Source organism: Chiloscyllium plagiosum, chromosome 27 (genome assembly GCF_004010195.1).
Source record: "Chiloscyllium plagiosum isolate BGI_BamShark_2017 chromosome 27, ASM401019v2, whole genome shotgun sequence".
Classification (NCBI taxonomy): domain Eukaryota; kingdom Metazoa; phylum Chordata; class Chondrichthyes; order Orectolobiformes; family Hemiscylliidae; genus Chiloscyllium; species Chiloscyllium plagiosum.
In genome coordinates, this window is record NC_057736.1 from 37,101,695 (window position 1) to 37,119,359 (window position 17,665).

Here is a 17,665-nt window from a genome sequence, read left to right on the forward strand (position 1 = left end):
CAGAGGAAGGAAAATATTAGCCCGGATAAAGTATTCGATGTTCACGTGTGAAAGAAGAATCAAGCTGCAACTTACACCGCGCGAAGAGAAAACAAAAAAAAATATATAGGGGGAGGAAGGGGATAGGAAAGAATTCAAGGTCAGGGCAGACAGCAGCAACGTGTATTGGAAGAAAACCAGTGGGTTCAAGGATAGAACTTCATGTGCACCGCAGTTTCTTTGATTCCGATTCTGCTGAGTGCAGAAGTGCTGCCTGTCCTCTTGTGACAGACACTGTCCCGCCCCGGCTATGAATGTGCTACCTCCTGTTAGTGGACACAGATCTGTTAAGTCCCGCTCAGACAGTTCAGAGGTAGGCACTCTGAGAGAGGGTGAGAGGGAGACTGGCTGTGAATTTCTCACTCCAGACCGAACCTGGAACAGATAATTGGCAGAACTCCACACGCTGCAGAAACTGGCGTTTTATGCCCCCACCCCCTTTCTCCCCAGCTTTGTAAATGCTGTTGTTTGGGAAGAAAAATAGACAGAAATGTCGCATCATTTCAGTGGGCTGAAGTTGGGGGCTGGATGAAGAAATGTAACCGAATTAAAGTGCGGTAAAATCTAATCAGGTCTCGAAACGGGACAGAGCCGTGTGGTTGTGGAGGGGAGGGCTCCCTTTATAGAAGTTTTAGGATGAGTGAAAGCAACGCGGATATTTGTAAGCGCAATGTTAAACGCACTGTGGATGTTGGAGGCAGACAGAGTGAATGTCACTAAGCCCACGTGTCACTTACAATGTTCCCTATCGGTGGGAGCGCTTCCTAACATTTCTCTCTGTTTTTGCACACGTTCTGTGTCCATTGCCGGTTTCCTAAATTAGGAATGGCTCCCTCCCCCTCACCCACCCTTCCCCAATCCCTCCCGCTCTCCCCTCTCCTGCTGCTCATTCGAAGTGAATTGCTGCTTGCGTTGGTTTGGAGCTGGGCTACTTTCTGACTGAACGTGCGCCTCCCACCATCCCTTGCAGAGTTGTGTCTGTCCTTTATTGTACTAAGTCGGTGTGTGGAGACGTGAAGATCATGTTGAGATTGCACGGCTCGGGGAAAGCATCCGCTCGCTCACTCCTGACACTCGGAGAGTTGTAAATCTCCTTACCCAGCAGCTTCCCCCCCCCCGACACCCCCTCCCCAAACCCTACCCCCTCAACCAAACAAGAAATCCATTTTGCATCGACTCTGGGCAAAGCGGCGGACAGAAGCTGAATACGGTGGGATCTTGCTTTAAGCTCAACTCGTTCCTTCAGACTTGTGACCACCAGAAATCGCTGGGCTTGTCCCCTGTTTTGAGCATGGTTTTGGAATACAGGACGGGACTTATTTTTTACTTGTTTTGGATACAATATTCTCATGGGATGCCTCATGTCATTCGTATCGGTAAGGGCTTCTCTCAGCGTGAGAGTTTTTTTTGTTTGTTTTGTGTTTAGGTACTGTATAGTACTGCTCTCTCTCTCTCTCTCTGGGTACTCCGTTATTATAACGAAGTCTGTTCAGTTATTGCTCCTCATCTTTGGCAGGGTATTGGTGGGGGCCGTGTGAATGTTGAGGAATCTGTCAAGTTAATACATGCAGCAACTTAAGGGGAAACAGCCAAGAATGAGCGATAGACTTGGTCTCTATGTGTAACAAAACGGACTCGTTCCTGTTCAGTTGGAAATTAAACAATCACACACACACACACACACAAGCATGGATGAAGGTCGACATTTGAAGGTTCACACCATTATATTGAATAAGAGTTGTGATGGTCCAAATTCAAATGGGGGAGAGGTCAAAAGCAGAGGGAAACTGAATGCATTGTAAGTTCCCTGTCTCCCACTCAGCAACTTCACTCAAGGAGGGGAACCTGGATTCAGAGTTCAACTCTCGGTCCTGGAATTATCACCCCTGTCTGCATGCCGGACTGTGTTGTAATATTGTGCGCTTTTGTGCGTCTGTGTGTAGCTGTAATTATTTCTGTAACTGGGAGAGTGACAGGATGATTAAAGTGGTCCATTTTTGATGTAATGCTGAATTAATTAGATTGCTGTCACACGCAGACATGAGAATAATGACCTCCCCCAACCCCGAGACAAGGAGACAGGGGTCTACATGTATAAAACCCAGAGTGACAGGCGCGAAGGAATGACACCATGACTGCACATTCTTGATTCAGTAATGCAGGTTCTGAAAGTGCATGTTTAAGGGGATGGGTGCAAAATAGAGAGAGAGAGAGGGAGAGAGACAGTATGGACCGGCCACATTAATGAACTATAGTTCTAGTGATTAAATATATTTATTACACCCGGGGTTAGATATCAGAGTTATCGGGCAGATATTTGCCAGAGAGAGAGAGAGAGAGACCGAGATAGAGAGGCTCGGGGACTCAGATCGACAGAATGATAGATGGACAGGAAGCAGTGAAGTGGGAGAGGCAGCGCTATCCGTCTTGGTTTTGTGAGTCCACTTTAAGACAGACACTTCGACTGAGTGCATGAGACCATAGTAAATATGCCAGCCTCGGACTCGGCTCCTCTCCCAGAGTATCCGTGTGCTTTAATCTCTCTCTCTGACTTGTTGGCTGACGGCTCTTAAATTCGTGTTACCTGTCGCGCCTACTCGAGATAGTGTTAACAAAAAAAAAGCTGGAGGAGGTGTAGGTTGGTCTTGCTCTGAGTGACAAAGCGTTTCCAACACTGCTGCTCTCTCACAGACAGCTGAGTGCAGATCAATACAATCTGTGAGGCTGTTGACAAATAGCTTCAGACAATGACTTTTCAGCAGCTGGGATTGCGGACCCAGTAAACAGAGCCGCGAAGCTCTGGGCAGGAACATGTGGAATTGTATAGGTGCTCATTAATGTTCGGGGGTGTTCCCTCAACAGAGGAATTGTTCCCTAAATACCGTTCAGTTTAAGATCCTGCCTCAATCATAGCCCATTATTAGTCACACGACTGTAGGCTGTGGCAGTTATATAACCCAGAATGAAGGCGTTCACTGTTGAAATGGTCAGTGGAAGCAATGAACTCGCCGCTGGTTATGAGGGTAGATGGGGTTCCAGTCGCTTGCTGGAAAAGGCAGAATCGTGGAGGCAATTCCGAGCGCATGAAGTGTGCGCCTAGGCAGAATTCCATGAAATGCTCTATAATCATTCCCATCCTTCACCCCTCCCCGTCCCACCGAGTTAGGAAACAGGAGGTGAAGGTGGAAGAGACAGCCTGGAGGCTGAGCATTCCTGACAGGGGGGGGGGGGGGGGTGTGGGGGCGGGGGTCCGAGGCACATCTCAAAGCAAGATCATGAAGCTGCAGCCTTCAGTAAATGTGACCACTTCTCACCACCATCTGTTTTCTGCACTCGTTGCATAGTGTTAAATGACAATCGGAACGGGCGCAAAGCGGAGGAGCTGCCTGGAATTATTGTGAATTAGTCTGTGTGTTGTGGTGACCCTGAAGGGGAAGAAGAAAGCCCCCCTCCCGCTCGTAAGATACACAAATGTCGATCTGGAAGGCATGGGGTTGCAGGTGGGGTTTGAACGTATAGGGTGGCAAACAGCCTCAAAGTCTCGAATTGCCAATTGATTGTTGGGCATTTCTGAGCTCCATCCTCACACCGTGAGCTTCTTCATCCCGCCAACAGGCCGACCTTGGTGAAAGCACCTGAGCAACTTTAATGTCTTGAGTCTATTCAAACATTCTGCCTGGGGCAACTCGCGTTTGGAAACAAGTGCAAACCGAAAGGCTGGACATAATGCATTCGCTCCTCCCTTGCAATTAATTCTTTCCACGAAACTACAGGCCATCTCGTCTGTTCCTCCTCCAACTCTCCCTTCTCCATCCATTTGCCCTGTTAGAACAAGCTGCCAGTTAAAAGGGATTTTGTTTTGGTTTGTTTTCGAGGCCGTGTTCCATTTGGACAGATCCAGCTGTACAAAAGGTTCAAAAGTGAGAGGGAGGGCGGTTATCTTTAGGGAGCTGGATGCACGCAAGCATTTCCATTGGGAGCGGTGGATGCATCGGTCACTGTCCAGATTGCAACCTCTGAATACTCTTCCTTATGGATTCGCTTTGTGAACAGCAAAAGGCAAAGGGATCAGCACTGTCCAAACAGTATCATGCAAGGCGTCTGGGAGCGGGCAGACCGGGGACTGTTCACAATTATCTGCAAAGCTTTACAGATTTAGATAGAACCACAGACTAAAGCCGCAAACTGCACTTGTACCAAATAACACGAGGTCTCAAGGGGGCAGGTAAAAATTGTCCAAGCTGACTCATAAACACAGTTGGGAGTGAGGGTGGCCTGAATGCTTCAGGCAGGGGAAATAACTCATTTTAAAACACTTGCTTCTCGCACTGCAGCTGAGTATGGTAGCAGGAAGTTGTCAGCTTTCTGAAACTTACTGTACCTGTTATCGGGCTGTTTTATTCTCTGGTTGAAGAACCTTTTCAACCTCTTTGGAAAAAAAATATACCTTTGCTCTGATTTTTGCTGCCAGTTTCTCTCTCTCTCTCGACTGACTCTAACCTGAGGCGGTCTGGTTCACTCAGGTGTCAATGTGCATGACAGAACTCCCCCTAAAGACCCTTCTACCCGGCGGAGATTCTATCCCGGAGCAAATAAGGTTCCTCGGATCTGGCTGAACTCTGATGCATTTTAAAAAAAATATCTAGCCCTCAGTCAGTGTCGGTTGAACTGAAGCCTTCAATCCGGTTTTCAACTGACCCGAGGCAGATTTACCACAAACAACCTTTAAACTGAGGACGTCAGACTCGGGCAGTGATTTATCGAGTGGTCTCCCGTTTCTTTGAGGGACTGAACCCAAGTTGATAGCGAACTCCTGTGAAATGTATAACCCCTGAGATCAAGTAGCATCTGAGATACTTTTTGAGCATTGGCTTCGACCGAGCTAGTTTGGTGTTCCCAGTGTGTTTGTCTCCAATTATCCCCAGAACCCTAAAAGCCCAGTTTCTATCTACATGGTGCCCCCGAATTAGCACAGTAACCTAGATCCAGGAACGCTGCATGGGGCAGATTGGGGTTACTCTGGCTGTTTGGATAGTGGGGAACGGGCTCCCAAAGGCCCAATGTCTTTTTTTGAAATGTGCACTAATGTTTCATGAAACGTGGGTGTTGTTTGTTGTCTGTCTTTCGCTGCCTTGGAGAAGCTGGGCTGGATTCTAGAACCAGTATTTGGAGTGTACGGACAGCTACTTGTTGGGGGGAGTCCCAGGGATTTTGACCCAGGGACAGTGAAGGCATAGCCATGTATTTCCAACGCAGGGTAGTCAGTGGCTTGGAGGGGAACTTGCAGGGAGGCGGTTGGTATCTGTCACCCTTGTCCTTTTAGATGGCAAGTCTATTTAGCCTGGGAAATACAACATAGCCCCAGCCCCCCCCCCCCCCCATATCCTCCTCTCAGGTGACATCCTCCACTTGCCCCATCCAGTGGACTTAATTCGTCCAACTGTGTGCCAATTCCTGCAATCTCAATGTTTCTGCCTCGCGTCCACACTTTGGATGTTGATGCTGAAGGGACGCAGGGCGGTGACTGGCCGGGAGGTGGAGGAAGCTGTTACTATCGTGAGGATGGTGGAACATCACTTTACTCTCTCTCCTTTTCCCCATGAGCACGCTGCACAATGCTTTCGTGCTGTTGCCCGTCTTTCCACCCCTAAGGTCCTTCGATTTGCAAAATTAGATTGCATTTAGCCAGGACGCCTCAAGTCCTTGTCATTTTATAAAATACATAACACTTACCCATTGTGGCGCTCCCGCTGCGACCCAGGCAAAGCGGTGAAATTTATTTTTGCTTTCGCTCAAATTAATCGCATAAAGTCAAAAATCACACAGCACCAGGTTACAGTCCAACAGGTTTATTTGGAGGTACAAGCTTTCGGAGCGCTGCTCCTTAGTCGGGCAACTCGTGACTAACTTGCCTGATCAAGGAGCAGCGGTTCGAAAGCTAGTGCTTCCAATTCAACCTGTTGGACTATAACCTGGTGCTGTGTGATTTTTTTAAACTTTGTCCACCCCAGTCCGACTCCGGCACCTCCACATCACATCTATCCCAAAAGTCATAGGAACAGGATTAGGCCATTTGGCCCATTGAGTCTGTTCCCCCATTCCATCACGGCTGATATGTTTCTCCAGCCCATTCCTCTGCCTCTTCCCCGTAGCCTTTATCTGTCTTAATACACCCAATGGCACTCAAGATAACTCTGCCTCCCACTGATTGCTGCCATTATAGAATTTTGTAGCCTCCTCCGCCCAACATCACACTGTCCAGTCTCACCAGCACTCTGCTACACTCCCTCCTTTCTCATAGACACTCTCTCCTCACCGTCCTATTCCCTGGTTTCTGCCCACCATTCTGCCTCGCTTCTGTTTATTTTACCAATAAGAAATGACTCCTTTGCACACCAACGCTTTAACCAGCAGCACTAGTTTAAGAAATTCCGAGTTTCTTTTTTCCAGACTCAGGAAGCTACTCTGGGTGCGAAATAGGGGCTGGACCTGGGGTGACGGGGTGAGGAAGGGGCAGAGCCTGGACCCCTGAGTCGAATTTCTATTGGAGGTGAGGGGGAGGTCGTTAAGGGTGGGCGGAATCCGATTGTCCGCGATCACCTCTGCTTCCTGCACGCCCTCAGTATGGAGGGTCTCATGGGAATAAGGGGGTAGCTGGAAGAAAATGTGGTTGAGTCATTGACCGACTCTACAAAGGCTTCAGGGTCATCAATGAGAGAATTGCACAGAGGAAAATCACAAACAGGCTCATAGTTATCGCCCAGTGTGTGTAAAGAAATCGGAAGTATGTTTCTTTCCCCTTAGCAATCAACCTGTTCAGAGAAGTTGTGAACACGCCCAGGGCCAGGTGGGACTTGACCTATTAGATCAGATTCCCTACAGTGCGGAAACAGGCAATTCGGCCCAACCAGTCCACACTGCCCTCCGAAGAGTAACCCACGCAGACCCATTTCCCTCTGACTAATGCAGCGAACACTACGGGCAATTGAGCATGGCCAATTCACCTAACCTGCACATCTTTGGACTGTGGGAGGAAACCCACACAGACACGGGGAGAATGTGCAAACTCCACACAGACAGTTGCCCGAGGCTGGAATCGATCCTGGTGCTGTGAGGCAGCAGTGCTAACCCCTGAGCCCAGACGGGGCTTAAAGGTCTAAAATGTAAGGGTGTGGGACCCCCGTCTCGCCCCAATCCTTGTAAAAATCTTGCAGCATTTATAAACTTTTTAATAGTGTTTTGTTCTAAAGCAGTTCCCTTCTAAAACAATGAGCCGGGTCTTCAGCGAAATCCTATCTCCGACTTGACAGGAAAGGGATTCGGAATATCCCTTTAATGAAAATCTGCAAGCAGTCCAATCTCTCAAACCCCCAAATTAATTAGTTCCGCTATACTTTACAAACTTAGTTGTTCTCTTTGCGGCGGGAATGAACGTAAATTCCAGTCCAGTCGGTCCATTCATTTAAGACCGAATCATTAAAGCATTGAATTTCTTGACACCCCCCACTTTCAGACGAAGCGTTGTACTCCCCCCTCTCCTGGGTTACCCCTCTCTCCCTCTCTCAGCTCTAGGCCTCCCCGCCCATCAAGACAACTTGGACACATTTGCAAACACACTGGGGTCACCGTAACCTCGCTGTGTTAACACCAAGTCTGTTCCTAGCACTGATCTCCCAGCGCCAGAACATGCCAACCATGTTGCTCCGAATGAAACAGAACGCAGGGGGCGGGGGAGGTGGGGTGGTGGAAGTAATCTGACAAAATGATTTGGGGAAATTGACAAAAGCTGGATAGAAGTCAACATTTCTAGCGCGGTCCCTGCGGTGTGAGCAGGCAGATAGCATCCCGGCAGTGTGTTTACGCATTTGTCAGATGTTGAGTGGTAGAAATTAAAACACACCAGAATGGACCCAAGCAAACCAGCCATTAAAATATTACAAACCCAATCAGGTGCACTAAGAGACAAGTAGACAGTGTGCTAGGGGTTTGGCATCCAGAGGCCTCGAAGAGATTTCCTGTTTTTAAAGGTTTTGTTTTAATTTAAATCCACGATTAGCCCAAATTAACTCGCCTCTGGAGTCTACGTTATCTCCGCGAGGTAACCGCCCGTCCATTTCAAACTGGGAATGAGACAAGTCGGAACCTCATGTCCTCCGAGAAGGGACAAGGGAGAGGCGAACGAGAACCGGCGGCGCAACTCCGCGTTCAAACACTCGCTCCTGGTGAGGAAGGAGCCAGCGGCGAGGAGATCTGATAGAGTTCAACGCGCAAAAGGCGGGTTTCTGACAGTTACTGGGTGAACCGGGAATGTAAACTAGACCACAGTCATTTGCAAGAGACCTGGCAATTCAAATATTCTAAAGTGAGACCAAAACTACAACGGGACAAATACCACGAGTTTAGTAAACGGGGAATATTGTAGCCATTGTTTTTGAACTTCTGAAAGAATTGTTGTAATCTATCATACCCATGTGCTATTCAAGCTCTGCACGTTCATGTTACATTCCGTTTGTATGTAAGTTTATTATTCCAGTTCAGTGAACAACAGTGTATGGGTTTGTGTCTGTGCTTAAACAATAAAGTTCCCTGCTGTGTCGATCCTTCCAAGTGGAAGATGTACAAAGTATAACAGTGTACTTCTACAATGAAGCTTGTTCCTAGCTTTGCAGCTCTGGCTTTGGGACAAAAAGAAAACACATGGAGATCTCTAGACAGCCTTTTAAGATCTTCACAAAGATCTGTTGGACGTTGACAGCTGTAACAAGTACGCTGCCAGTCGCCTGTGTTCATCCTATGTTAATTTATACACTGTGCTGCAAAGTTGTGCTGTCCGGCTGGACGAGCTGTCTTGAAATATATGGCCTTCCTATCCGCATCCCAAACTCACTATTTGGGATTGTCTGTTGTTCTGTCTGCAGAGGCAGCTTCTCGGCCCGACCATGAAACGCTATGTCAATCAGACCTCTGCATCCGGCGGCCAGTAAATCCACTGGCGAGACCTGCATTTGTAATCCAACCCCTCATGTAGAGAGTGGACTAGGTAGGCACTGTACAGTGTATAAAAGAAGCCAGTCAGTGGAAATCTGAATCCCATTGGGATTTGATGTTTGCAAATGACATTGCATTAATTCTGACAGGCTGCGTTGCCGCAGATACAATTGTTTTGTCAGTGGAACCCAAGAAGAAAGACCAAAGCTGAAAGTACAGAGCACTACCGGGACTGCGAGTTTGTAAAAGATAAATGGTATGCAGTGACAGGTTGAAGTAAGATTAACATGTCCAATAAGATCAAAATGTGCGCTGTACTGCAATGGCGAGAGAGAGAGAGAGAGAGAGCTGCTGGGAAGATGGCCATGTTAACCAGTGCTGCTTGATTGTGTAGCTACCAATATCTGGGAAAGGGACGGTGACGAATTGCGCTCAGTTACAGTTCAGTCAAACTGCACCGCCAGTCTCTTGCTGGAAGAGAAAGGATCCTCATGGTCCTGGTGAGTGGAGAGGTGGGGATGGGACCACTGCAGCTTTATGGAAAATAATGACATTTAGGCTTGTAACTCACAGCCAGAACATACGCTTCACATCAAAATAGAAGCATTTTTTTTTCAAAAAAAGGACCCTGCTTTGTCAAGTTTACACGGGACTGTCATAAAGAATTCGAACAATCGCAATAAAAGCGGACAAATCTTCCACCCCATAGACCAATCATTCAGCAAATCAACCTCACCAAGACCAAAAGGGTGAAATATATATTTATGCACATAATAACTGTTATTTTCCAGCAAAATAGAAGTTGTCATCGAATTACCTCTATTCAGTACCCTGACGTAACAGTGTTGGCCAGGGTATACTGTACACCCGTGTCAGCAGTTCTTTGTCATAGAGCAATTTAATAAATTTCAATTGTATGCTTGACGAAACCAGACCTTAATCAGGATTAAATAATATAGTGGATACACTTTCTAAATAAGACATCTAGGCATGCATACACATTTATGGTTTTGCACGCCGCTTCCTCTCAGCTCTCGGAACCATATACCAGGTGTGATCGAGCTAAGTGGGCAATGAAAACTACAGGAGAGGAAATCCAATCAGCCCATCCTGCCTGTGCCAGTGTTTTGGAAGAGTTATCCGCTTAGACCCACACCCCCGCTCCATTCCCACTTTTCACGTATTTTTCCTCTTCCTTTTGAATGTTATTATTGTATGAGCTTCCACCATCCTTTCAGGTAATGCGTTCCAGATCATACAAATTGGTATTTTATTTTAAATCCAGATTTTAAATTTTTAGTTGATTTACCATAAAACTGATTCCCAACCTTTTTTTGATACTGCAAACATTTTGCCCCTTATTTATATTTCATAGGTCACAATTTTTAACATCATTCTTTGATTTCCCTTTGGTTTGTCTGCACTGAGAAGAATTCACTTGCCAATCTATACGCTTAACTGAAGTTTTCATTCATTTTAGCAAATGTTCTGCTTAAATTGTGATGCTCAGAGTTAGAGACAAACTTCAAGCTGGGACCTAATCTACTTTCTTTTCAAATAATGATTTAGCACAACTTTTGTCCTTAAAAACCAATGCCTTGGTTTTTAAGACCAACTATCCCATGCGTTTCTCAAATTTTCTGCCAATTTCCAAAACTTCTGTCCATGTATCCCCAGATGTCTCTATTTCTGCATTTCCTTCAAAATGGTATCATTCAGTTTTTCTAATTCTTGCCACCAAAATTATTCAATTTCCACCTGAATGTATAAATTAGGAATGGAAGTAGGCTACAGTACCTTAAGCCTGTTCTGCCATTTTAGTCCAAAGATGTGCAGGTTAGGTGACTTGGCCATGCTAAATTGCTCATAGTGCTAGGTGCATTAGTCAGAGGGAAATGGGTCAGGGTGGGTTACTCTTCAGAGGGTCGGTGTGGACTGGTTGGGTGGAATGGCCTGTTTCCGCACTATAGGGAATCTGATCATAAGATCATGGGTGATCTTATTATTCCACCTTCCCACTGACTTCCCATAACCTTTTCCTTCTTGGCTTACCAAGACCTATCAATGTCTGCTGTGGTTCTTACATTAAATCACATCTGTCCTGTCTAATCAGTGGGACCATTTCATGTTATCTTGAGGTCTATTGATATTCTCACTAATTTTTATTATCTTCTAATTGCAAGTGATCTGCAAATGTTGAAATTATATCCATTTACCGAAGTCTACTTCATTAAAAAGATAAAAAAATAGCCTCAACATTAACCTGGAGCACTGTAAAGGATTTATTCACTACTACTTTTTACTTTTTTGCCCTTTTGCCAATATTGTATTCATGAAATCATTTAAACCAATAGACTTAAATTTTACCAACATATCTATTATGTGACACTTTATAATGTGCTTTTTGCACTAAGCACATCAATCACATTACTTTTATCAACATATTTTATTTCTTCGAAAAATTCATTCACCTTAGTCAAATCCAATTTGCCTTCAACCAATCCAAGCAGATTTTTACTTATTAATTTAAATTTTTATTAATCATTTTTTTGGCCTACATTAATTCTTCCACGGGTTCCCTTAACACCTTCATTAAGATGGCTGTCTTGTAGTTATTTTCTTTACTTTCCTCTTCTGAAAGTGAACACATCTACAAGTCTTAAGTCCTTTGGTATTTCCTCCATATTGAAGAGGGGTAGAAAGATGGTGTCCGAAGTCTCTACAATTTTCACCCTTGCTTCTCTCAGCAATTAAGGATGGATCTCATTCAGCTTAGGTGACTTTGAATGTAGCCAGTCGATTTTTGTACTTCCTATTGTACTTTGCTTATCCTACCCAACTTCCGTTCAATTTCCTTTTGTATGATGTTCGTCAGAATTCTCTTATTTAGTAGTGATAGGCAGATGCAAAGCCATACCCACTGCTTTCGCCAGAAGTTCTCAATTAACTCTCAACTGGCCCCCACTCTCCTTAATTATACTGAAACCCATTCACTTGTACAGAATTAAAATTGAAATCATACAGTCATGCAATTTCAAAACAGGACTGGAGTCCCTCAAGTCTGCTCCACCAGTTAATAAGATCATGGCAGACCTGTTTGTGTTCCTAATTTGCAATTCCCGTCTCGCAACCTCCTCCTGATAGCCTATGATTCCTTTGCATCTTCCCCCAGCTTTACCACCTTCTGAGGCAGAGTTAGCTATAGAAAGGAATAGCACCAAACATGGTCATTTGTTCAGTGAGGTCATTGTTGGGCATTGAACAAAACAATCTAATTTCCATTCCTTTGTTCTTTTGCCCATCCGAGTGCAGCTCTCTCCCCATCTCTCTACTGAGAAATCACCATGCTGTGAATATTTGTCATGAGCGCTTCCGTTTTCGAGAATCAGGCGGGCGAATGGGGTGAAATTCCAGGTGAAATTGTAGGTACTGCCTGCAAACAGATTCCAGGTTCCGTTCAAATAAAGTCAATGGAACTCAATATTCGACAATGGATAAAAAGGGTGGCCGATGCCAATATCATGCGTTTTTCTTTTCCACCACCCACATCCTCCTTGGTCACGGTATAAATATAATAAATGCTACTTTTTTTTTCAAACTGTCAGCTCTTCAAGTTTCCTTCAATAGCGCCTTCGAAAGCCATGACCCTAGAAAGTCAGTAGATGTATGGGAGCGCCGTTATCTGCAAGTTCATGTCTTCCTTGTAGCGTGGTCAGTATCCAAGACCTCCCTCGCTAACGGCCCTACATGAAATGCACAGGTTGAAGAATACAGTTTAGCTGGACTGTTCCAAGGGCAGGGCCGGTTGAAGCAGTCGAGGCGGAAGTGAGAACTGCAGATGCTGGAGATGAGAATGGTGTTGGAAAGGCACAGCAGGTAAGGCAGCATCCGAGGAGCAGGAGAATCGACGTTTCGGGCAAAAACCCTTCAGCAGCAATCATTCCTCAATGATTCCTTATGCTCGAAACGTAGACTCTCCTGCTCCTCGGATGCTGCCTAACCTGCTGTGCTTTTCCAGCACTACACTGTCGACTTGAAGCAGTCGAGGCTAGCTTAGCCCTGTGGCGCCCGCACCCATGACAGAATAAAACAAAATTACAGCATTTGTTTTCACATTCTCTCCTGCAAACTTCAAACACTGTCCCTGGTAAAAGCAGGCGGAAAAGTTAGCGCACAGCCTGGGCGGCAATGCGAAGGAGTCATAGGACACGATGCTTCTTGAAGCTGTCTTAATAAATTATGTCAGTTATATTTGGCAAGAGGCTTTACAATCTTGACAGTGGCTTGAAACAATTGATTTTATTTTGAAAACAAAAGTTTATAAACATTTCTCATTTAGCTCTGTGCAGACAAGGCCAATAGAGACAGCTGGGGGATAGCAACCTAGACGGTCTGTTTTAAACAGCAGTGCCATTTTAGATCATTAGCATAATAATTCCCAAACCTTTGCAGTTGAATGCTTTGCAGATTGATAGAGTTCCCGCCAGGCTGCAGCAATGCTGAAGACTGATAAGGCAATTTCACTGTAGCGGCGCTGAAAATTGATTTTATTGTGGCATCGCGGGTGGGTTCGGAACTCAGGTTATTAGAAAACATCAGAAAGAGCCCAGGCCCGTTCGCACTATGGGGAGGTCAAAGTTTACACATGTCCACCACAATCCTGGTCGAAAGGAGTCAGACCGAACATGTCAGAACATCATGGGAACTCGGGCAACAGAGGCCGAGGAACTGGTGATGGCTCTTTCTCCACTTCCATTCTTAAATGTAACACGCGTTTCCAAATCAAACTAGCGATTTAATCACACAGGGGAACAAATAGTGCGGAAAGTACAGGACAGATCCGTCTCGGTTTGAAAAAGAAAGTTTTAGGTTAATAGCAACCACTATCGAGGAGGGGGTGATGTAAGGGAGTGTCTCAGAACTGAGGATGGGTTTGAAGTTTGGGGAGGCAGAAAAACTGAAGTTTCATCTGGAAAGGGCCATCATGGTGGTAGTGTCCTATCTCTGAGCCAGGAGGGTTCGGGTTCAAGCCCCACCTGCTCCGGAAATGGGTAATAACATCTCCGAACAGGTTGACCAGAAACTATCTTCAACAAGTTCCGATTTAAATCACTGTTCACTTCCTCGCTGAGCTTTCTTCTGAGTGTGACAACTTTATCTCTGATATTGACACTTTCTTTTTCCGTGGAGGGTGGTGAAATACTTGGCAAGGAAGCAGACACGGGCTGGAAAAGCGATATCACAAAGCGATATTACAGAAATAAAACAGTGTTGAACAAACTCAGCAGGTCTGGCAGCATCTGTGCAGAGAGAAATAAAGTTAACATTTCGACTCCAAAGAATCTTTATCGAAGGCGTCGTTTAGAGGATGTATATGTCACCATTGCATAATTAGGATTCAACCACTTAACTGTGGCACTGGAGACACATATAGGCCATTCCTGAAGAAGGGCCTGTGCCCGAAACGTCGAATCTCCTGTTCCCTGGATGCTGCCTGACCTGCTGTGCTGTTCCAGCAATAAAGTTTCAACTTTGATCTCCAGCATCTGCAGACCTCACTTTCTCCACACATATAGGCCAGTCCAGGTAAGATTTCTCTTGTTAAAAGACATTACATAGCGAAATGATTCCCCGCCCTAGTAATCAGATTAGATTTTTTTAAAGGAAAAGATCCAGAGGGAGTAGAGTATTATTTCCCCCTCCTATTCTATTTTGATTTAATCCCTGCCCTCCCCTTCACTGTTTGATGATGCTGCATTGCCCTCTGAGAAGGGCACTGCTTGTCACTGGCCACTCAGATGTTTCCTTTCTTCCTGGTGGTGGAATATAAATAAAGATTTGCACACTTGTTGTTTTTCAGTGTGTCCAACATCTGTACACACATGACGTGGGTGCTGGGGAAGAATAAGCACTACCGCTGTCAATGTGGGAATAAAGAAAAAAAAGAGGAAATAAAACAAAAAGAAATCCAGATTTAATTGAATTTAAATTTAACCATCTGCAATCACAAGATTTGAACCAAAATTCCCATATATTACCCTGAAACTCATGATTATTCATCCACTGACATGACACTGCAAGCTGATTTTGGATAGACCGCCTGTTCTACCCACTACTTCATTAAAAAGTTCCATGACAGTCAATGGGATTAAGTATCAGCCACTGTGAAAAATAGGCAGCCAATCTGATACAGCCCAACATGAAACTATAGCCTACACCCTCAACCTAACCCCAACTCATACAGAACACAGAATCCTCAAACCTTTCCAATTTAAATACCTCAGCCATCCTCAATACTACCCTAAAATGTGTCAGTCTGGTGCAATGGGCACGTAACGTCAGCTGTTAGGTTTCAGCCAGAACTTTAGGTGCTGCTGCAGATTGCATTTAATGCTGGCTGAACACATGACGCTGCTTTCAGCAGCTCCCGATACCGGGGTCAGACACAGTTTGTAGCAGCACTCAAGCTAACCTGTCAATGTGACTAGGCAAAACAATCTCACTCAGTGAAGTGAGCATGTGTGTGTGACACATGATGTGGTGTTGCAGAAGGCTGGCTGGTTGTTGTTGACAGCACTGATTCGAGTAATGGTGAACCTATTTTTAAATCAAGGCATGTCAAACAGCACGGAAGAACCGTACATATAATTCTGCTTGGTTGGGTAATGTGTTTTGAAGTGGTTGGGCAGTAGGTGGTTCAGGAAAGTGCATCACTGGCTGTGGGTGCACTCTGGTCTCTGACATTGGAACATAAAAGACAGTAGTCTCTGCCTCAGAGGCAACATTACTTAATGCAGCAGGTAGGGCGTTGGCGCAAACTCACACCATATAGGGAGATTTCAAATAATCCTGGGTTTGAGCTTTCTCTTCAATTTTAACTGATTTGATTTATCATTGTCACGTGTACTGAGATACAGTGAAAAGTGTTATTTTGCATGCCATCCAGAAATATCATAACTTACGTAAGTACATAAAGGTAATAGAAAAGAATTCAGAATACAGTTTTACAGCTACAGAGAAGGTGCAGAGAAAGATCAACTGTAATATATGAGAGGTCCATTCATTAGCTTGATAAAAATGGGGAAGAAGCTGTTCTTGAATCAATTGGTGCGAGTTTTCGAACTTTTGCATCTTCTATCCAATGAAAGAGGGGGGGAAAGTATGTAACCAGAGTGGGAGGGGTCTTTGATTATGTTGCTTTCCCAAGGCAGCAGGAAGTGTAGATAGAGTCAAAGGAAGGAAGACAGGTCTGCGTTCACAACTCTCTGTAATTGCTTGAGATCTTGGCCAGAGTAGTTGCCATACCAAACTGTTTTGCATCTGGATAGGATGCTTTCCATGGTGCGGTCACTGTAGATATGCTGAATTTCCTGACCTTTTAGATTAGATTACTTACAGTGTGGAAACAGGCCCTTCGGCCCAACAAGTCCACACCGCCCCGCCGAAGCGCAACCCACCCATACCCCTACACATCTACCCCTTACCTAACACTATGGGCAATTTAGCATGGCCAATTCACCTAACCTGCACATCTTTGGACCGTGGGAGGAAACCGGAGCACCCAGAGGAAACCCACGCAGACACGGGGAGAATGTGCAAACTCCACACAGTCAGTCGCCTGAGGCGGGAATTGAACCCGGTCTCTGGCACTGTGAGGCAGCAGTGCTAACCACTGTGCCACCGTGCCGCCTTCTGAGGATGTAAATGAGTTATATAACTTTTAGATTAGATTAGATTCTCTACAGTGTGGAAACAGGCCCTTCGGCCCACCAAGTCCACACTGACCCGCCAAAGAATAACCCACCAAGACCCATTTCCCTCTGACTAATGCACCTAACAATATGGGCAATTTAGCATGGTCAATTCACCTAACTTGCACGTTCTTTGGACTGTGGGAGGAAAACCGGAGTATCTGGAGGAAACCCACGCAGACACGGGGAGAATGTGCAAACTCCACACAGAAGTCGCCCGAGGCTGGAGTCGAACCTGGGACCCTAGTGCTCTGAGGCAGCAGTGCTAACCATTGAGCCACTGTGCCGACCACAAATGAAAAATATTCTGCTAATTCTAATGAACTGAAATGAAAAGACACTGAACAAATTGGTGTTCCTTTATTAAGACATTGGCTATTATTATTTATTCCACGATACATCTCTGACTGAATATTGTCACTCAGTACATTGGGGTATCTCTACCCATCCTTCAATGCAAGTTTGCATAGTGTGGCAGAATGTTACAAATAATACTACGTAGGATTCCCCCAGCTGTAATGTTATGCTCAATGAGCTAAAACCTTAGCTTTTATGCTGTTCTCAATGCAGAAATTATGTTGCTAAAGGGATCATCTAGAATTACTGTTTGTTAAAATGTTTGGCTGTTTACTTTCCACATCAAAATACTTCATCTAATGTCTGATGCAATATTGCCAAAATGATTAATGATCTTTCCATTCTTTTGTGTGACCCAGGCAAGAAAGATTTTGTACTAGATACCATGCTGGTAGCACTACAATAGGTTTGCTCAGGTCAAGAGAGATCTGAAAACTTACATACACATTCACAGTGAAGCTACAGAGCCAGAGCAGGATCACATTAATTTGGACAATTTGTTTCTGTATTGGATTATCGTCTTTTTCACA

General features: G+C 45.2%; 1 protein-coding gene across 1 annotated transcript in view; it reads left to right on the plus strand.

The window, feature by feature from the left end:
* Window positions 1-17,665, plus strand: part of LOC122563391 (glutamate receptor ionotropic, kainate 3-like) — a 562,582-nt gene that overhangs the window by 56,207 nt on the left and 488,710 nt on the right. Inside the window, exon 2 of the mRNA XM_043717129.1 lies at window positions 1,038-1,415. Within this exon, the coding sequence (XP_043573064.1) occupies window positions 1,038-1,415 (378 nt within the window). The remainder of the gene's footprint in view (window positions 1-1,037; window positions 1,416-17,665) is intronic.